The sequence below is a fragment of the Triturus cristatus genome, chromosome 9 (assembly GCF_964204655.1).
Source record: "Triturus cristatus chromosome 9, aTriCri1.1, whole genome shotgun sequence".
Taxonomy (NCBI): domain Eukaryota; kingdom Metazoa; phylum Chordata; class Amphibia; order Caudata; family Salamandridae; genus Triturus; species Triturus cristatus.
In genome coordinates this window covers 51547084-51569549 of record NC_140592.1, presented here as the reverse complement: position 1 = coordinate 51569549, position 22466 = coordinate 51547084, and the positions used below count along the sequence as shown (strand labels likewise).

Genomic DNA, 22466 nt, shown 5'->3' with positions numbered 1-22466 from the left:
AGACCCACCACCAACCCCAAGTGACTATATACTGCTCAAGTCTCACAGGTTGAGAGAGGTATTTCATCACCAGTTTATTGCAGCTTTTTGCTTTTAAATGTTCTTGTTGTGGTGCACTTATGAGGCTCTTCTGTGTTGTTGGAGGAATGCCTTGGTCTTCTCTATATAATGCTGAAGTATCTTCCAGCCTAAATTCATTTTAGAAATGAATGAAATGTTTGCTGTATGTGCTCAGCTCAACTGCGGCCTACTCTGCAAACCACACATTTGGAAAGTCTTGTCCTGTGTACAAGGATGGAGATTAAAGGTTGACTATGGCTCATTCAAAATCAGCCTCTTATTTCTAAAAATCGAGTAGATAATCCAAGCAACTCACTTTTATCAGACTGTTTACTGTCAATTATCAAGGGTATCCACTTTGACAGCCTTTTTACAGCTGTGGCTAGAGACAACGTGAACAGTAATCAGGTGGACTATTTTAGATCCTGCTGTTTTTTTAATAAACACATTTCATTGCATGCCGAACAAAAATTATTTTGATTTTCTTAATATCACTTTCTGTTTTAGAGTTCTTGCTGTAGTGCAAGCTGATCAAAGAAGCTGAGGCGGGATGGGGGAGACAATGGGCACACCGAGGTATTTCCACTGTTTATTTCTGGCCAGACATGACAGAGAAGGAGGCATGTTCCAGTTTATTTATATTTGTTGGGCCTATTACATTTGACAGCACTTGGTGCACACTTAGAATGCTCCATAATGCTCTACATATCAGGGATAGGAGCCGATGTAGGTGAGGGAGGCTGACGGCATACGATGGATCTCTGCATTATTCAGGTCAACTGTGGGTGCACGTAGGCTGTCACAAATACGATGGGCATCTGACCCAAAGTAATGTCATACTGCTTGTAGGCATGAAGCCTGAATCGGCAAGCTTATGCATCTTCAATAGGGGTGTAGTTTGATTTGCAACCTTCACTCTAACTAAAACAGAGTAAGCCCCATCAATGGGAGCTCTCAGACAGCTGGCGGTCGTGGAGGGGGACTGCGGAGCTCAAGGAGTATACAGACCCCCAAACAGGTCTTGCCCTTAAAGCAAATGGTTTTCCATAACAAGCGGACGTGAAGAATCTTTAGTTTATTTGGGTGAGACAAGAGGTGCGAGGTGCATGGATGAAAACATACGGGGAACAAACAGTTACCAGGTAAGGCCTAAAAGACAGGCGGCATTAGAATGTTAGGAACACAGAGCCAGGGCGGGAAGTGGCCAATAAGCAGGCACGATAGGAAGAATAAAAGCTTCAAGCAAGAACCTGAAGTACAGACAAGGACCCCTTCACCCACCCCCGACCTTCTACCACACACTCTACGGAGCGGTGTTTTACCTTTCACTGCTGCAGCAACTTCGGAACTTTGAGTTTCCTATACGTTTGTGAGGAAACGCAGAAATAAATTGTTGTTCCTTAACCACGATGAAACCTATGGCCAATAGCAGCACAGAGAGACCACCCCCCAAAGGCTTTATTCACCAATGACAATTAAAATTCTTGGACTTGGAGGCTGGATCATGTTTTCCCCAGTCAACACGGACCTAGTCCCCCAATCACAGGCCATTGCAGATGTCTAATGGTTATGAGATTTGTTAAAGCCATCCCGATTGGCTGCAAGAACCAAAGTGCCTTAGTTCATCCCTTTGCAGCATGATTTAATGTCTAGATGTCCGTGGGACAAACTAGACATTAGATCTTCTTGTCCCCTCTAGAAATCCACTTGGTTTGGGAGTTGGGCAATATAAATCCCCCATCCCTACATCTTTCAGACAAGACATGTTCGCCACTGTTAAGCAAGCAATGACAATGATTTGTCAAGGTTCAAAATCACCTGGGACTGCAGCACACAGCACAACTACCATATTTGTAGAGTTGGAAAGCTTTGTCTATGTAACCCTAGCATGGGTTTAATCTGTTTTTATTTAACATAGACGTTTAAGATAGTAGCTCATCTTCATTACATTTTTACCACAATTATTTTTCACTCTAAATAGGAAGCTGTACGGAGAGCACTGACAAGGTCAAACTACACAATGTGCATTATAACATGTAGGACACGGGGTCGCAAGGAAGGAGAGTCAATGTAAGTGAAAAGTATGACTGTTTGGGGAGAATTGGGAAAATCATCAGTTCAAATAGTGAATACATCATAAATCTAAAGTATTACTTGAGAAGCAATGATAATTTTCATATGATGGGAAGGACTAGCCTATTCACACACAGCAACTCTGCAGACTACCATGACATAATTACATCAATATTTTTAGGTACTATAACAAAAGAGGTGCAAATGTGCAAACACTTCAGGGTAAGCAGTACAGGCAGTGGAGATTAGATACATTCACAAAACCACAAACACAGACCATAATCTTAGCAGCTGGGCCCTCTTCTTTTCTGATTTTTGTATTTGGGAGTTACATTATTGTGGTTCACAAGTGTAACATTCTAATATCGGCAACTAAGCACTGTACACTCATGCTGTCTTTATGAATATTTTTAGAGCAGCTTTTGAAAAAACATACCAGTGTTCCAACGTATGCAGGATTACAGTGACACAAACCTGTGCTTGTTTTTTTAAAAGAGGAATACTACAACATATAACAATGAGTATGGTTTAATGAGAGCTGGAGCTATTTTCACAAACATCTTATAACATTTGTGTTTTACATCAACTCCTGTGGGTCAAAATTGTAGCACATTAACATTTTGTTTTACTTTTTTACAAAGATATTTGTGCATACTGTGGTTCGGACAACTATTATATTTGTAGCTGTCATGTGGTTCCGAATTCTGTAGCGTGACAGACAAATGTATTTAAACTGCTGCCAATATTTTATCCCGCAGATCAGCCATCAATTATTCGCTTAAGCTTTTCTTATATTCTCCACGTAATACAGAACTTTCACACCTGGCTCATTTTAGCAATAGGGTGTGCCATTTGGTTATACTTGGAGCCAGGTGAGATTTGCATGCCATGGGTATGACCAACTTTGCTAACAATAATGATAGGTCGAAGATCATATTCCCTACTTTATCCACACATGAACGAGGAAATATACTGCACAGGCAACCTGCTTGTTGAAAACAAGCCCTTTCCGTTAAGTGTTTTTAGCATTCAATCTGTGATCTCCTTTGAGAATTGTGTTACTGTGGGGTAACTCTAAACTGTGTAGTAGAATCCTACATCTTGGAGCATACAATAGGGGCAATGTGCTGATGCCATATTAAACATCTTGGCACTTCCAATGATGGGTTAAGTAAAGTCTGTGTAAATAATTAAACTGGATATATTTAAACAAGCTCCAAAGTACCCAACGTATAAGGAGCACTCGAACGGCAACATGCTCATGCAGAGCCTTTATGGTTTACAATCCGCCGGCACAACGATAACTTTAAGCAGTTCAATTTGCCATGGATGCCGGACGCGTTTCGAAGTGTCCCCACTTCTCTTCAGAGGCTTTGGCAATTGAAGGCGCATAGGACACCGCCCTCATCAGTTAAATGCTCCAATGCATGCACTGGATGGGACGCTCTGCCACGCCTAGCAGAGCATTATGGGCCTTGAAGTGTCCTTTGTCTCCAGATGGAGCGCGCAATGTTGCTGCTGTAACATTCATAGCCCCCAGATGGGCCTCGGTGTGCCGGTGGATATGCTAAATCTGTTGCTGTCCCATCAAGCCGGCCTTCTCGATAACAGACCGCGTGGCCCCCACATCCTAGGGTGGTGCTCCATCGGGGCAAGGTGTGCTGGTGATAATATGCCAGCAGGCAGCTGTACCCTCTAACATATGAAAGGTTTACACCAGTTGAGTTGGAAGCTCATTAAATATAACATTTCCAAAATAAAATACGTGGAACAAAGTAGTGGTTCCATGTTCCAGAAATACACAAATGGCGCATTCATCAGGTAATTAAATCCTTTTCTGTCTAGAACTACCACAAGTGCCTGTAGGCTTAGGGAATAATTACATCAGTATGAATGAATGGTTAGGAAAGATTAACAGTACATCTCCATTAACCATACATACCATGTCAGTGTCACTTATATAAAGATCGACATATATATATAGACCTAGTAGAGCAATTCTCTCAGGAGCAGATCTGGAACGGTTAGTGGCTTTATTTTCATAGCTATGCGTGTACTGTGGTCTATGTGCCTATTACAAAGCTTGAATTGTTGGCTTTGCTCAGACAAGACAGTCCAACATGTATTCTAAAATGTTAGATATAACATCTCACATGCACACAAGAGGGCCTAGGTAACAATCATCCAATAGTACACACTACACAGATCTTACCACACATAGATCAGAGTTCGGATATGCCATGTAGGTGGCTATCATAGAACACAGAACACTGCTTACCAGCCAACAATTAAAATGTGCATTACTCATTCCTGTTCAGATATACCTAGAATTAGCACTACCTCAAAAAGTACAAGTCAGACCTGCTAACACCGGCATGCACACAACACAGCATCACAGCCATATAGTTGCAAAAGTGCTACAACTTCAACAGCGTGTCCAGATCAAACACCAACATATTTAATAGAAAGAATCAGAATAGACTACTTCAATCTACCACTCCCTCAGGTGCACAACACCATAGTGGATACTCGCTCACCCTAGGAGAACAAAATAAACAAATCCCTTCAGCATACAGAACTATACACCTAATGCACTTATAAGCTATCTGACTGAATAAGAACACACTTTATTTTTCAGCGAAACATGATTAGGTAACAAAAAGAACAAAGCACTGTCCCCTAATCAAACACAACCAGTGGAGGAACATCCAAGGAACACATACAATGAACACCCAACCTTCAAAAGTGCTCCATATAAATACTGATAACACAGCATGTTGACATTGAAAGAAAGCACTCTTGATATTTGTAGTATCATTGGTAAATACAAAGTCATTTATAATGTAGTTTAAGCATGTACTGAAAATTATTTATTACAACAAACATTTTAATGTAGCTTGTGCAGGTACAAATATACATGTGTATGGTGCAATGATGCAAACATAGGTTATAAACCGAGAATGACAGGTTTTGCTCTCAAAACCTGCACAGTGCAGATTTCATCCTCGTTTATAAATGTGCAATATTATAAGAGGTGCAATCATACCAAAGAAGAAACCAGGGCAGAGCTGGACACACTAGGCACTTTGTCAACGATTGCTTGCTTCATGTACCGTTCGATTGCCTGAAGCATGGTGCTCTGTGAAAAAAAGATAACAGTGAAATGGGCCTTCCAGGGATATCGATCAGAACACTGAATGCAGCTCAACCCAATAAATGTCTAGTGTCACTCACATCAGTTATTTTGCAGAGTGCTCTCACGGCAGGGCCTCTGTAATTGTCATCCTTTCCAGTCATATCTTTGGTCAAACTGTGTAAAACCAGAGGAGAAACGTCCACTTAATTTGATCAATTTGAGTTCAAATTTAACCCAAACACATAACACCTTTTTATATTGTGCCTTTTCACCTTAGAGAGGGGATCTCAACTGTTTCACTGACTCGACACCACTTCCCTTTACTAGCCCAAGGCGGATACTAACCACGCTCCTTGCACTCTCAACATTAGTAAGAAGGTTGTGCCTCAAACCTGATTGCTCGTCCTGCACAGCGTTCTTAAGACCCCAACAATGCCCAGCCCAACGGGTTTGAGAAACTGGGACCTGAGACATACAAGGAACCTAACAAGCTTGCTTGATCACGAAAATATCACAACAATGATTTAAATAATGAAGCCCATTTGTCAGGTAAAACCACCTGTTATTAACTGATTTTTTGAAAATGTAAGCACATGAGCAGCAAATCACAGCTTATGAACTGGGCTGTTTGTCGTGTCGATGACAAGAGGGCAAGTAGCATCTACTTCTCCACAGAACTGGCCACGCTAGATTAGTGCCAAGAATTTCTCTCAAATTCCTCCACAAAGTCCACGAAATTGCTTATGGAGAGTTTTGGTGCACCATAGCAAATTATGTCCGTTTCTTTGTTGCGAGTTTTGTAATCATGAATGTTACTCGCTGTCTTCTTTCACGAGCTTTGTGAATGCAAACACGACCAATGACGTAGGTAAACACTCACACCAGTCTGTTTTGCGAGCCGACTATTCACAATTCTTGACCTCCCTACGCAGACCATGAATGATTGCTAGCTGCATAACCCTCTGAAGAAGCAGAACTTTCGAATATTGTTAAAAATGGTATTTCAAGGAGGAGGGGATGCCTCATAGCCATTGTTTAGGCATTATGGCCTAAACCAATTTCACAAATGGAGTTAGCAGGCATTATGTAACATCAAATCAAAGATTAAAAGTATATCTGTGAAATAAAAATATCCATAAAGTTATACCAGGTGTACTTTTAAAACAGAAACAAACATTAAAATAATGTGCTGTGAACCAAGTGGCATAGCTTATGACAACTGAAGGGGAGCGACACATAGTAGGAGGGCATTACGTTGCTGTGGTCTAATCCAAGACTCCTGCTATGAAAAATGTTCAACAATTATTTAACGATGACTTGCATCTTTGTTCTTTTTTCTTGTTTATACAACAGATGATGGCTGTAGCATGTCTTAACCGTTTTGCTCAGACTTAAGATAACAGCACACGCTCGGCAATTAGTGTTTCCTGACTAAATATAACAAGAACTTTTAGGATGGGCAACTGCAATTATGGGATTCTGCAGCAGCAATGTTTTCTGCATAATTGTTGATTTACTGCACTTGTCACATAATTCACCTTCTGCTGTTTCATTTGCAGATGTCAACGAAATATTTGTAGCTCAAACATATCAAAAGTTACTAGTGAGTGGGGTGGTGCACTGGCTGACCATTTACAAAAAGTGAATTGCTCCCATTCAGACGCCGAGTGCTGTATTCAGACGTGAAACAAGTACTAACGAGGTAAGATCTTTTCCCAGGCTGTATTAATGTCTGTTAAAATAAAACAAATACTGCCACACAATATGCTGTATTGTGTCGCATAACTCGCCTTTTCCTGATGCAAAATTTAGCCAACTCTATCTCAATTTGGTCACCCATTGCTGCATAATTCAAGTGTATCTGCTGGTAGATAATATTCTGAGAAATGCTTAACAGGAACCCCAAAACATCTGCTATAAATGACAAGAGCATAACATCAAAATGGTTTCCATGAACCAATTCTGAAGATTGTCAGTGCCCTGAATAAAAGAAAAGCAACATAGCAGGTAGTATTTGAATGTCACAAACAAGTTTAAAGTAGAAGGAAATTGTCCGATCAAGCGTCTACGTTTGAAGAAGGCAACGCTAAACAAACACATGTAAAATCCGTTCTGGGAGATGACTGTGTTAGGAATTTGTTCGATATGGTGTAGAATTTCGGCTCAAGGTATGGATTAGTCCAAACAAGATATTTAACATTTGTACGAGACAAGCATGCTGTAATTATACAATATTTAAATTAAAAAAATAAGGACATTTGAGTTGAATGGAAAAGTCTTAGAGAAGAGATTTCAGAATATAGAACGTCTCTAAAATGGTACAAAAGTGCTTAGTTCATAGACGTATATAAGAGTCCTCACCACAAATGGAGCACTAGACAAGAGCTCGCACAAGCGAGACTTCGAAAACAAGAACCAATGGATTAGTGATGGTAATTTGAGGTTGGAAATTCCATCAGCTATAGAGTTCAGTGAACTGTTCAAATTCCTTGGCTCTTATTACAAATACAAGTAAAATAAAACTGAGGTCTCAAGGGCAACACCAAAAGCCTCAGTTTCCACAACTGCTGTGTCAAGCTCAAAGACCACCATTTCAAACTAAAGGGCTGCCACCCAAAACACAAAGGCACGTGACCTCAAATTCCATAAACCAGACAGTGGAAGATATGAAAATTCTTCAAGGCATAGTAGTTGCTAACTCTACAGTGCCCTAACTCATACCTCTAACTAAGCATTTTTCTTAACGGTTTTCATTAATTTCAAGAAGATCGGGATCAAGGTTAAGGGGACAGCCACCCAATCATGGAGTCTCCTAGTTGTAGAATTGAGCAGTCCCAGAACTGCAATAACCAAATCATCAATATGCTACAACTCAACCTCACAGAGAATGCTTCGCGTTGCAGCAATTTTTTTGGTGTTGTGTTCACAATCCACACGTGTCTTCCATATAGGACTATATCTTGCTGCAAACAGTTTAAATTATGTATAACTCATAAAAGAAGTATAGAGCAGAGGGTTGCATAATTAAGTGGCGACCACTGACAGCAATAAGTGATAGATCGATACCTTTTTCTATGGACCAGAGTGCACATTTAGTTTTTAACACATGCTCTTGAAGAAAAACAATTATATAAAGGCAAATGTACAAGACTCTTGTGCAGTGTTGACCTTAACAAGTATTTAATAGAAACAGCTAGAAAGGTTATTAATGCCTCTGAACTACAGTTCTCTTGCCCAGACAGTGAGTTGGCATCTATTGCATCACAAAAAGTGTTGCTTCCAAAAAAAGTCTTAACTTCAAGTACAAGAAGAGTTACTCCTAAACTAGAAGTCCTTCCCTAATTAAAGATACGGGTTTTGAATATTTGCTTATGGCCAAGGAGGGAATACCCCCAAGAAGTGACAAATTACACAATATAAATATTTTCAACAAACCTGCTGGTGACAATAATGACATCCTCTGAAAGGGTGGACATCTCCTTTATAGTCAGATAACACATTCTGCGGAGAGTTGGCTGCACAAGACAAAGAACATCAAAGAATACATTATTAAGAATAGTACAGAATGATGAATGACAACTGTTTTGCCTTCATTTGTTTTTGAAGAGTAGCATTTTGATTATTCATTATTGTTTTTAAGACAAATACAACTTTGGTATCCAAATCAAATACCACAATTGTCAGCCCTTTGAATCACATGAGAATGATTCATTTCACACTTAAAATGGGTCTCCATACTGACAAGGGCATTAAGATAGACTTTCAATATGCCTTTTATTCACGTGTCCAATGTCCATTTATGATGAGCTCGTCAGGTTTATGAAAGAAATACTGAACTGGATTAGATGCAAGCAGTGGTCGTACTGGGCATGCAAAATACTTGAAACAAGAACATTTCAGTACTTACATCATTTGACTGGAAGAGTTTAGTCATTGCAAAGAAGGCTTCTGTTGCTTCTGTGGCACCCAGATGTTCACCCTGTCAAATTCAAGGAGATACATGATTTTAAGGTAACAATGGCCACTATTTTTGCTTGTACAAATACACATAGGAAGATCAGAGTATTTTCCTGGTTGGTAGAATATTTAAAGAAAGAGCATTTCTGACAGTAAATGATTACACATCATACGATCTAGGTTTATCTCCAATTGTACAATGATTCACACAACAAACATTGTATTTTAGCGACATTTCAAATTGCCTGAATTATAAAATGACTTCAGTTATAAAACATTGGAATAAAAGATGATGAGGCATATCTTTGGACTGCTTTATTAAGACCAAAAAAGGGAATGGAAAGGTAATGAAGAACATTCCATAATTACTGGACTACTGCTCATCGTGGTCGGATAATTTACATCTATTCTCATCACAGTGGACACCGAACATTATTCTGGAAATATAATGACAATCTTTAATTATATAAGAACTGGCAGACTTTCCATAGTATCAACACTGTCTTCCAACGGGTGCTATCCACCCCATTTCCAAATGAACATTTTCTAGAATTTGATACTCCATTTAGCAACACAGGAAGGAAACAGCAATGCCCAAGACATAAAATAATGCTTTTCTGTGCATCATGTACTAAATTAGGGCTTTCCATTCTGAAAAAATGAGTATGTGAATTAGAGTGATGGTTTTGCCACCGATTTACATTGTGCAAAATGATTTACTAAAATAATTTCAGATTCATTTTATTTGTCAATAAAAAAACCTTCCTGCAGAATTGCATATCTATTCTTCACCTATGTTATTAATTCTAAATAGTATTCGTTAGAATTAAAAATAGTAGGTACACCTTTAGAGTAATCTGCGTCTCAAGAAATAAAAAAACAGCCAGAGTCTTAATCAAACAATTTAGCATTTTAATGAGGGGAGTCATGAACTGTATTAGAAGGGTAAATATACTGGAGACAGGACCAGATGAGTGAGATAGATAAGACTATTTGTATAAGGGCTAAACACACATAGATGTGACATCACATCATTTACTTATTTCTAGCTAAACCCAGTTCTTCGCGGATTTCTTGAAATACGGAATTACATTTTTCTTGTTTATTGAGATTTCTGTTATTTTTTGGCTCTCTCAATGATGACACGGTGCCAAGTTCACATTTAAGTATGTCTGTAAACAAATTTAAAACATTCAATTCTTCGCATGTCTCAGACAAATTATCATTTCAGACTGCGACTGAATGAAAGCACTGTTAAAGGCATTCAAAATGTCATTATAAGAGCAGGAAATGTTTTTAAGTGTTTATTGCTTATACTACCATAAACTGTGTAAAATAAAATATTGTATTTGAGGTAACTTTATGCCTGAGAATGTTAAATTACGAAAGCTACAATCTGTTGTACTGTACAGTGATAAAACATTTAATGCATGCTGCACTGCCCATACCATGTCCTAACGGAGAAAAACAGGACCTATGCATCCTGCTCCCAAATGGACGATCTGTTAAAATCTGCATCATAATTGGTAAGTAGGTTAAAGATTGCATACCGGACAATAGTAAATAAGGTTAATACAGTATGTACATTTGTGAGATAATCGGGTTTCTTTCCACATTAACAGTGGACAGTAACAGTTTGTATTTTTCTTACCTGGTTTATTAAGTACAAAATCCGGGTGAGAATGTAGGCACATTTCCGAGGGTTGACCGGAGTCTCATTAAACAACCGGGCCTAGAAACAGAACCACAGAAGATGCTCATTTCAGCATTTTGCTATATATTGAAGGATTTTCAATTACTATCCGTTTCTAAAACTAATGCATGCCTATTCATCTATTCCCAAGTATTTTCTTTGACAGGGACAAACTAATTACTATTAGTAATCAAACGATTAGACAGGAGAATAAAAAGGGACGCATAGTCACAAACATACACTATGTGACTGATTCACGAAAGCATTTAGGAATCTATGAAGTAACACTACTTTTATGTACTTCTGAAAAATGAGCGCCAAGACCTTAATAGTAATGGTGCAAAAAGGGAGCAGTCCTTAATATTTGTACAAATTGTACATGCATTTCTCTTAATATTTCCATTTTAGATGGCAAAGCAATATAAGAGTTCAAAGAGAACTACTTTACATACTCTAAAATGTCTTTGTGACAACACCCCTATAGCTAAAGATTTATCACTATGTACCCAGCAAGAAGGTGGTGGTAAACTATTTAAGACTTATGACTGCACAGACCGTCTCTACAGCATCACTCACAGATCCCTTTATCCACCTACAATCAACCAATGGATGAATGTGATCACCTCACTAATCTAGGAAAATGGCTAAATAAGACATTTATTTAGAATGTTCACATCATGTAGTGATTTAAATGTTATTCAATCCAGGTTCGAAGTGCACATATTGTAGATGCCCCTTTTAATCAAGATATCATGAAGCAGGACCCAAAGAGCTTAATTTGTTAATGCAAACAACACTTATAGGACTCTCATAGTATTGGTGCACAGGAGGCTCCGTGTCATAATTGGCTTATTGACAAATGGCTTGGTAACTACAACATAACTGAATGGACTGATTATTGTTATTATTTTCTCCCAAATGGAAGCAGGTTTGACCATTGTCCCTTCGACATGGGTAATTTAGAAGAAAGTTATAACTGTTCCTATTATTAGCACTTGTATGGCGTAGCATCTGCCATTAATATAGCAGTGCAGAATATTTCTGCACCTGTAACGCACCAAATCTTATTGAATATTTTTTTTCAACAAAGCATCTATCACTTGCTTGAGTGTTTGAACCACTAGTTCACTACATCTCAAAAAAATCAAACCCTTCATTCCAGCGGAAAATTTCAAATCAGTTGTACAATGTGGGTCCTCTCGAAAATCGACTATGGTAATGCCCTTCTCATCTGCATTACTCACAAAGCCCTCCACTAAAAAACCCCGCTCTACCTTTCAAACAAACTCAAAAAAGCGGGCAGTGCCCATTCGATGAGAAGCACTAACTCTCTCCTCCTCGTCCCCCCCCCTTTGCTAAAAAAGAAAGCCGCACAATCTTGCTCCTTCTCTGGTAAGACCCCCAGCATCTGCAATACCCTCCCCAAAGACCTACGACTGAATCCTTCATACGTCAGTTTAAAAAAAGACCTTAAATTGCACCTGTTTAACAAATATTGGGGTCCATAATCATTTTATGCCCATACTTGCTGTTCAGTCTCTTCCTTTTTGAATCTCCAACCTTCCCACCTCTCCTGCACTCCACCTACACCTAATAGCCCCCCACCTTACCCATCCACACCTCTTGCATCCCCCTCGGTTCACCACTCTCCTTAAATTGAGCCACCCCTCCCTCCACTCTCGTCTAACCTTTCAGTTTCATTCAAAATGAGTCTAGTTCCTTTTTACTGCTTATTAATTTGCAACTATGTTATCCATATACTGCCTAGTAAATAGCTCCATCCTTTCACTTTGCATTGACAAGAACGAGACTAGTTCCTTTTACTGTTTAATAACTTGTAATTTTTTATTTCTATGTTGCTTAGCAAATAGCTTCATCCTTTCACTTTGTATCGTAATCAAGATATGTTAATTACTTTGTTGCTTAAGCCTATCATAACTCTATGTTTCTTTTTGTAACCCATGTGCTATCGTCTTCCCAATGTAAAGCGCTCTGATACCTAAGGGTGAAGCCAGCGCTATATAAAACCTCTTAAATAAAATAAATAGTTAGCAGGGCCTGCCAGTTTCTTTTTTTATGTCAATAGGGCAGATCAAGTGGAGAAAACTGGCATTTGTGTTTTTCAACCGATAAGAGATCATAACCAGGTTTTTTATTAGTTTTCATCAAAGTTATTTTCACCTGTTTAAGTAATCCTTGTACCTTTCCCAATTCTGGAAGATGTAATGTGCTGATGGGGAATTACCAATTGGTAAGACAGTGTACAAGTTGGGAAGGCCTGCCAAAAGTGATACCTGGATGGTTTGCAGAATTAGGTGCGTATTTCCTCTTTCCATATAGCAGCAACGGGTGCTTTACAGGGAGGGGCCCTGGGTGATCAGTCATGAATCTTTGCAAGAGTGCTCAGGATAGGATAAAAAGAGAATTTAAAAGGTGAGTAGTGGCCATCACTTGAGTGCAGTTCATCATGCTGGTTAGGTTTGATGTCAAAAGAATTAGTATAGCTGCATTTGTTTTTGGTTTTTACCTTTTGAAACGGTTTCAGGAGTTGCAACATACTGGATATCTCCAGTTTTGAGTGACATACCTGGTCTACTTCGGGTAATGATTATGTGACTATAACCAGCAGACTTGGGTTTAAGAGAAACTTTGCATTTGAAAGATACTCATAGTTTATGGACTACTGACCTTGAATATGGAGCCATACCCAAGCAAACTAGTCAGTTGAGGTGCACCTGAGTGCGAGAGAGGATACTAGTGGTTCAAAGGTAGGCCCTGAAGGGGTCTACAGGAAGGAGTAACTTGTGCTAGGTTTGACCACGAGGTGAACATTGTCCACTTTAACCAATCGCCATGTTGAAATGGATGGACACAAACAGCAGAAAACTGGGAACCAATTGACGTTTCTAGATCTGCTTGATGAGGGAAAAGACTAACAGGTCAAGCTCAACAGGCACATTCATCTAACTGAGCAGGATTTCTCTGATCATCTCTTTGCTATTGTTGGCCTAAGCCATATACAGAGCAAAACGAGTTATAGCTACCTGCCAGCTCCTTCAAACTTTTCCAGGAGGTGTCTGAAGTAATTTACAGAGGACTGTACACTAAGCAATGAAGTATGACTAGAGGATACCTAGAAAGTTTGCTTTTTCAATCTGAACTTTCAGTTTTGCACAATCTGGTCATCAATGATTTTAGTAAGGATGGTGCTTACAAATGAGCTTTCCTGTCTTCTGAGGGCATGTGACTGACATGTCACTATCTTTGGGTGATCAATGTTAGGATATACTAATTTTAGGTTTAAACAAGTACTTTTTCACAAAGTTCGAATTAGGATCTTAATGGAGTCAGAAGTAGTGGGTCAGCGACAAACAAATTATATAGTGGCAGGCATATCATATAGGCCACATTAGTCATACAGCACTAACCTGGAAAAACATTTGAAATCTATGCTTCATTCCTCAAAGGACTGTCAAGGACAACCCAAATGAGAAAGATAAGATTTAAAATAACTCATTTTTTTTTTTTTAGCTGTAGGTCCATTTTCATTACAGTGTATACTCCATTTACAGTCCTGCATTTTAGAACCCTTTCTGAACGATAAGGACAGTGATGAACCAACAAAAGCATCAGGAGACTGTATGTCAGGAACAGCTCAAAGTGACTCAAAGAATAAGAAGGCGGCAGTTCCAACATGCCATATAATGTTACCTCCTGTAGCACTGCACTCTTCTCCATGTTCTGGAATGGATTGGAACCTCCACCTGGAAAGAGAACAGAGAAGCAGTCAGCACACAGAACAATAAGAAAAAAGCATTAGACCTTTCTTTCTCTTGATAAAAAGAACAACTTGAATACAATAAGACAACTTAAAGAAGCAGTGTCTACTAAGAAATCAAAGGGAGGTGCATGAGCTTCATTAATGCCCAAGTCTCCACTTTCCAGATATGGGATTTGCTGGAGAAAATCCAATTAACATTTGCATTGCCCTTTTTTTTAAATAAACTTTTTATTAAACATTTTGCAAAGTGCGACATCAGTATTTCTTTCACATGACATGCGGACACAATTATTTTGGTATCTACATGATCATTGCTGTGCGTCTCATAGCACACCCCCCCTCGTTCCATCTCCAGCATCTTTGCAGTCCCTCTACATCACAGGCACTCATAGTACGGCCCGCGGGCCGCCTGCGGCCCGGCAAGCCTTCCTTGGCGGCCCGCGGACCTTTCAGACATCGTAACTGTGTTTAAAAAAAAAATAATTAATGAGTGTTCCCAAACACTGCCAGTTGCACCAGCGCGACTCTGACTCTGCTCTGTGGGGGCCGGGCGGGTCCAGGGATAGTCAGAGTGGAGCTGCAGGGCCTAAGAAGAGGTGAAATACAACAAAGCCTCATTAACATGCAAATGTTCTTTTAAAGACCTGTGAAGTACTCGGGTATGACAGAGGGAGGGAGAGGGAGGGAGAGGGAGAGGGAGGGAGGGGGAGGGAGAGGGAGAGGGAGAGGGAGAGGGAGAGGGAGAGGGAGAGGGAGAGGGAGAGGGAGAGGGAGAGGGAGAGGGAGAGGGAGAGGGAGGGGGAGGGAGAGGGAGAGGGAGAGGGAGAGGGAGAGGGAGAGGGAGAGGGAGAGGGAGAGGGAGAGGGAGAGGGAGAGGGAGACAGAGGGAGACAGAGGGAGACAGAGGGAGACAGAGAGAGGGAGACAGAGACGGAGTGAGAGGGAGATAGAGACGGAGTGAGAGGGAGATAGAGACAGAGTGAGAGGGAGATAGAGACAGAGTGAGAGGGAGATAGAGACAGAGTGAGAGGGAGATAGAGACAGAGTGAGAGGGAGATAGAGACAGAGTGAGAGGGAGACAGAGACAGAGTGAGTGGGAGACAGAGACAGAGTGAGTGGGAGACAGAGACAGAGTGAGAGGGAGATAGAGACAGAGTGAGAGGGAGATAGAGACAGAGTGAGAGGGAGATAGAGACAGAGTGAGAGGGAGATAGAGACAGAGTGAGAGGGAGATAGAGACAGAGTGAGAGGGAGATAGAGACAGAGTGAGAGGGAGATAGAGACAGAGTGAGAGGGAGATAGAGACAGAGTGAGAGGGAGATAGAGACAGAGTGAGAGGGAGATAGAGACAGAGTGAGAGGGAGACAGAGACAGAGTGAGTGGGAGATAGAGACAGAGTGAGAGGGAGATAGAGACAGAGTGAGAGGGAGATAGAGACAGAGTGAGAGGGAGATAGAGACAGAGTGAGAGGGAGATAGAGACAGAGTGAGAGGGAGATAGAGACAGAGTGAGAGGGAGATAGAGACAGAGTGAGAGGGAGATAGAGACAGAGTGAGAGGGAGATAGAGACAGAGTGAGAGGGAGATAGAGACAGAGTGAGAGGGAGATGGAGTGAGACAGTCAGAGTGAGTGAGGGAGACCGAGGGAGGGAGACCGAGGGAGGGAGAAAGACCGAGGGGAGGGAGGGAGACCGAGGGGAGGGAGGGAGACCGAGGGGAGGGAGGGAGACCGAGGGGAGGGAGGGAGACCGAGGGGAGGGAGGGAGACCGAGGGGAGGGAGGGAGACCGAGGGGAGGGAGGGAGACCGAGGGGAAGGAGGGAGACCGAGGGGAGGGAGACAGACCGAGGGGAAGGAGGGAGACCGAGGGGAAGGAGACAGACCGAGGGGAGGGAGGGAGACCGAGGGGAGGGAGGGAGACCGAGGGGAGGGAGGGAGACCGAGGGGAGGGAGGGAGACCGAGGGGAGGGAGGGAGACCGAGGGGAAGGAGGGAGACCGAGGGGAGGGAGACAGACCGAGGGGAAGGAGACAGACCGAGGGGAGGGAGGGAGACCGAGGGGAGGGAGGGAGACCGAGGGGAGGGAGGGAGACCGAGGGGAGGGAGGGAGACCGAGGGGAGGGAGGGAGACCGAGGGGAGGGAGGGAGACCGAGGGGAGGGTGGGAGACCGAGGGGAGAGTGGGAGACCGAGGGGAGAGTGGGAGACCGAGGGGAGGGTGGGAGACCGAGGGGAGGGTGGGAGACCGAGGGGAGGGAGGGAGACCGAGGGGAGGGAGGGAGACCGAGGGGAGGGAGGGAGACCGAGGGGAGGGAGGGAGACCGAGGGGAGGGTGGGAGACCGAGGGGAGGGTGGGAGACCGAGGGGAGGGTGGGAGACCGAGGGGAGGGAGGGAGACCGAGGGAGGGAGGGAGACCGAGGGGAGGGAGGGAGACCGAGGGGAGGGAGGGAGACCGAGGGGAGGGAGGGAGACCGAGGGGAGGGAGGGAGACCGAGGGGAGGGTGGGAGACCGAGGGGAGGGTGGGAGACCGAGGGGAGGGTGGGAGACCGAGGGGAGGGTGGGAGACCGAGGGGAGGGTGGGAGACCGAGGGGAGGGAGGGAGACCGAGGGGAGGGAGGGAGACCGAGGGGAGGGAGGGAGACCGAGGGGAGGGAGGGAGACCGAGGGGAGGGAGGGAGACCGAGGGGAGGGAGGGAGACCGAGGGGAGGGAGGGAGACCGAGGGGAGGGAGGGAGACCGAGGGGAGGGTGGGAGACCGAGGGGAGGGTGGGAGACCGAGGGGAGGGTGGGAGACCGAGGGGAGGGTGGGAGACCGAGGGGAGGGAGGGAGACCGAGGGGAGGGAGGGAGACCGAGGGGAGGGAGGGAGACCGAGGGGAGGGAGGGAGACCGAGGGGAGGGGAGGGAGACCGAGGGGAGGGAGGGAGACCGAGGGGAGGGAGGGAGACCGAGGGGAGGGAGGGAGACCGAGGGGAGGGAGACCGAGGGGAGGGAGACCGAGGGGAGGGAGACCGAGGGGAGGGAGACCGAGGGGAGGGAGACCGAGGGGAGGGAGACCGAGGGGAGGGTGGGAGACCGAGGGGAGGGTGGGAGACCGAGGGGAGGGAGGGAGACCGAGGGGAGGGAGGGAGACCGAGGGGAGGAAGACCGAGGGGAGGGAGACCGAGGGGAGGGAGACCGAGGGGAGGGAGACCGAGGGGAGGGAGACCGAGGGGAGGGAGACCGAGGGGAGGGAGACCGAGGGGAGGGAGACCGAGGGGAGGGAGACCGAGGGGAGGGTGGGAGACCGAGGGGAGGGTGGGAGACCGAGGGGAGGGAGGGAGACCGAGGGGAGGGAGGGAGACCGAGGGGAGGAAGACCGAGGGGAGGGAGGGAGACTGAGGGGAGGGAGGGAGACCGAGGGGAGGAAGACCGAGGGGAGGGAGGGAGACTGAGGGGAGGGAGGGAGACCGAGGGGAGGGAGGGAGACCGAGGGGAGGGAGGGAGACCGAGGGGAGGGAGGGAGACCGAGGGGAGGGAGGGAGACCGAGGGGAGGGTGGGAGACCGAGGGGAGGGTGGGAGACCGAGGGGAGGGTGGGAGACCGAGGGGAGGGTGGGAGACCGAGGGGAGGGTGGGAGACCGAGGGGAGGGAGGGAGACCGAGGGGAGGGTGGGAGACCAAGGGGAGGGAGGGAGACCAAGGGGAGGGAGGGAGAGAGACCAAGGGGAGTGAGGGAGAGAGACCAAGGGAGGGAGGGAGACCGAGGGAGGGAGAGAGAGATGTGTGTATGCCGGGTTTGGTGGCTCAGTGGACGAAGGCGTCCGCTGCAGGGACCTGTGTTCAACCTCATGGTCACAGTTGTTTTGTGGCTCTAGCCCCGCTCCCCTCCCCCACTGACCCCGCCGCCACAAGTGCGGCCCTCTGACTGAGTGAGACAGTGAGGGAGACAGAGTGAGACAGTCAGAGGGAGGGAGACAGAGTGAGACAGTCAGAGGGAGGGAGACAGAGTGAGACAGTCAGAGGGAGGGAGGAAGAGGGCGTGAGACAGTCAGAGGGAGGAAGGAAGAGGGCGTGAGACAGTCAGAGGGAGGGAGGAAGAGGGCGTGAGACAGTGAGAGGGAGGGAGGAAGAGGGCGTGAGACAGTCAGAGGGAGGGAGGAAGAGGGCGTGAGACAGTCAGAGGGAGGGAGGAAGAGGGCGTGAGACAGTCAGAGGGAGGGAGGAAGAGGGCGTGAGACAGTCAGAGGGAGGGAGGAAGAGGGCGTGAGACAGTCAGAGGGAGGGAGACCGAGGTAGGGAGACCGAGGGAGGGAGACCGAGGGAGGGAGACCGAGGGAGGGAGACCGAGGGAGGGAGACCGAGGGAGGGAGACCGAGGGAGGGAGACCGAGGGAGGGAGACCGAGGGAGGGAGACCGAGGGAGGGAGACCGAGGGAGACAGAGACAGAGTGAGAGGGAGACAGAGACAGAGTGAGACAGAGACAGAGACAGAGTGAGACAGAGACAGAGTGAGAGGGAGACAGAGACAGAGTGAGAGGGAGACAGAGACAGAGTGAGAGGGAGACAGAGACAGAGTGAGAGGGAGACAGAGACAGAGTGAGAGGGAGACAGAGACAGAGTGAGAGGGAGACAGAGACAGAGTGAGAGGGAGACAGAGACAGAGTGAGAGGGAGACAGAGACAGAGTGAGAGGGAGACAGAGACAGAGTGAGAGGGAGACAGAGACAGAGTGAGAGGGAGACAGAGACAGAGTGAGAGGGAGACAGAGACAGAGTGAGAGGGAGACAGAGACAGAGTGAGTGGGAGGGAGACAGAGTGAGAGGGAGACAGAGACAGAGTGAGAGGGAGACAGAGACAGAGTGAGAGGGAGACAGAGACAGAGTGAGTGGGAGGGAGACAGAGACAGAGTGAGAGGGAGACAGAGACAGAGTGAGAGGGAGACAGAGACAGAGTGAGAGGGAGACAGAGACAGAGTGAGAGGGAGACAGAGACAGAGTGAGAGGGAGACAGAGACAGAGTGAGAGGGAGACAGAGACAGAGTGAGAGGGAGACAGAGACAGAGTGAGAGGGAGACAGAGACAGAGACAGAGTGAGAGGGAGACAGAGACAGAGTGAGTGGGAGGGAGACAGAGTGAGAGGGAGACAGAGTGAGAGGGAGACAGAGTGAGAGGGAGACAGAGTGAGAGGGAGACAGAGTGAGAGGGAGACAGAGTGAGAGGGAGACAGAGTGAGAGGGAGACAGAGTGAGAGGGAGACAGAGTGAGAGGGAGACAGAGTGAGAGGGAGACGGAGTGAGACAGTCAGAGGGAGGGAGACGGAGTGAGACAGTCAGAGGGAGGGAGACGGAGTGAGACAGTCAGAGGGAGGGAGACGGAGTGAGACAGTCAGAGGGAGGGAGACGGAGTGAGACAGTCAGAGGGAGGGAGACAGAGTGAGACAGTCAGAGGGAGGGAGACAGAGTGAGACAGTCAGAGGGAGGGAGACTGAGGGAGGGAGGGAGACGGATGGAGGGAGGGAGACGGATGGAGGGAGGGAGACGGATGGAGGGAGGGAGACGGAGGAAGGGAGGGAGACGGAGGGAGGGAGGGAGACAGAGTGAGACAGTCAGAGGGAGGGAGACGGAGTGAGACAGTCAGAGGGAGGGAGACTGAGGGAGGGAGGGAGACGGATGGAGGGAGGGAGACGGATGGAGGGAGGGAGACGGAGGGAGGGAGGGAGACGGAGGGAGGGAGGGAGACGGATGGAGGGAGGGAGACGGATGGAGGGAGGGAGACGGATGGAGGGAGGGAGACGGAGGGAGGGAGGGAGACGGAGGGAGGGAGGGAGGGAGACGGAGGGAGGGAGGCGGAAGGAGGGAGACAGACAGAGGGAGGGAGACGGAGGGAGGGAGACAGACAGAGGGAGGGAGAGAGAGAGAGAGAGAAATGTGTGTATGCCGGGTCTGGTGGCTCAGTGGACGAAGGCGTCCGCTGCAGTGACCTGTGTTCAACCTCATGGTCACAGTTTTTTTGTGGCTCTAGCCCCGTCCCCCTCCCCCACTGACCCACGCCCCCACCAGTGTGGCCCTCCGCCACAAACCACACTGTGAATTTGGCTTCCGAGAGAAAGTTTGTGAGTACCCATGCTCTACATATACCTATTGTGCGTGCGTCCCCTCTAAGCTGTTGATATACTGGCATCAGATTCCGATTCATCCAACGGTGGGGGGGGGGGGGGGGCTCACAGATATTGCTTCGATAGATGTTCTAGCCTCCCCAGACCTTTTCCCATTTTTTCGGACATCCCCGGTGACGTACACTGACTTTTCTGCCACCATTGCCATGTCCATGTCTTTGCACCATTGAGCAAGTGTGGGGCTATTTCTGGATCCCCAGCGCTGGGCAATGTGACGTTTGGCTATTGTCATGCCCAAAGTTACCCAATCCTGAGCCATCGCATTTAAATCCGTTGGTTCCCAAATATTGAGCAGGCAACACCTTGGGCTTGGAAGTGTGTCAATATGTGTGACCTGGGACAGCGTCCGCATTACTGCCATCCAGTACTGCATTATTTTGGGGCATAGCCAGATAGTGTGGTAGAACGTGTCCTCCTCCCCGCACTGCCGAAGACAGAGCGGTGTGTCCGCTCGATGTATTTTGTGTAGGAGTGTCCTAGTGTAATATGTACGGTGCAAGATTTTTAATTGGACTAGCCGCAGTCTTGATGGGATTGCAGCTTCTCTGGGGGATGCTAATGCCTCCCGCCAGTCTGCCTCATCAATCTCTCCCAGTTTGTGTTCCCACGCGGCCTTCAGCGCTACCATGGGGTCTTTGCGGTTATTGACTATTTTCCTGTATGTCAGTGAGATTGCCTTTTTGCGGAGGTGTTCCGTTAGGAGCCGATCCTCCAGCGGGGAGGACTCTTCAGGCCTTGTATCTGGTGGTATTAGGGACTGTAGTGCATGTCTGACCTGTGCATTGCCCTTTTAATACGTTCATGTTGTATTTGCTTTGACCTCAAACAACATGGCAAGATAGGCAGATCATGATAGAGACGCAGGCCTGGAATCGTTGAAAGGGGGTTTGGAATGAAGAGGAATGACAAGTGCAGTTTTGTAATGTATCACTGAAGGTCTACCTATGCACAACAAATACCCGAGGGACGTCCAAGAGAGCAGGCTCCATACCAGTTTCTCAAGATAGTTACATGAAATCTAAAGGTGGTTCACATTTACAAAGTAAGTGGGCTTCCTGAAAATCTGGTATTATTCAGGATATTCTGAAGCTCCATTGGAAATGCCCGATAACCTTATACTTACCTGTTATACTCTGGATAAGTATGTGCCAGCATGAAATTTTCTTTCTTGCTGGTGTTTTTCAAAAAGGTTTTTGACTGTGAAACATCATAATGAGGAGTAACTAATCTAATATAAATGCAAGGGCAGAAGCAATATTCCGCAACAATACTTATTTATCTAAGAATTTTATTTACCCGAGTTTTATACTGTTCAAAAATGCAAATGGGATGGAAGTGTTCCATCTCTGTAGGGGTATCTGTAGTAGGAGTTTGCAAGGAGTTCACCAGTAAAAGTGGATTGATTTTGCCTGACCTAGATACGACATGGATGAAACTGTTGCTTTCTCCTTGTTCCACAAATTATACCAACACAGGCATGTGTAGTGACGTGTTTCAGCGCAGAACTATGGGAATGTAAAACATTTATTTTTTACCTATGTGTTACAAGTGTAAATGTAACATAAACTCACAAATAAATGACAATATGTGGCTTATGCAACAAGATGTGCAGAATA

The 22466-nt window shown here is 45.7% G+C and overlaps 1 protein-coding gene across 1 annotated transcript in view; it reads right to left on the bottom strand.

Moving 5' to 3' along the window:
- Positions 1–22466, bottom strand: part of COPG1 (coat protein complex I subunit gamma 1) — a 123733-nt gene that overhangs the window by 58444 nt on the left and 42823 nt on the right. Inside the window, exons 2-7 of the mRNA XM_085624373.1 lie at positions 14631–14683; positions 10878–10958; positions 9177–9248; positions 8705–8784; positions 5368–5443; positions 5180–5272 (exon numbers count right to left, since the gene is read on the bottom strand). Coding sequence (XP_085480499.1) covers positions 5180–5272; positions 5368–5443; positions 8705–8784; positions 9177–9248; positions 10878–10958; positions 14631–14683 — 455 coding nt within the window. The remainder of the gene's footprint in view (positions 1–5179; positions 5273–5367; positions 5444–8704; positions 8785–9176; positions 9249–10877; positions 10959–14630; positions 14684–22466) is intronic.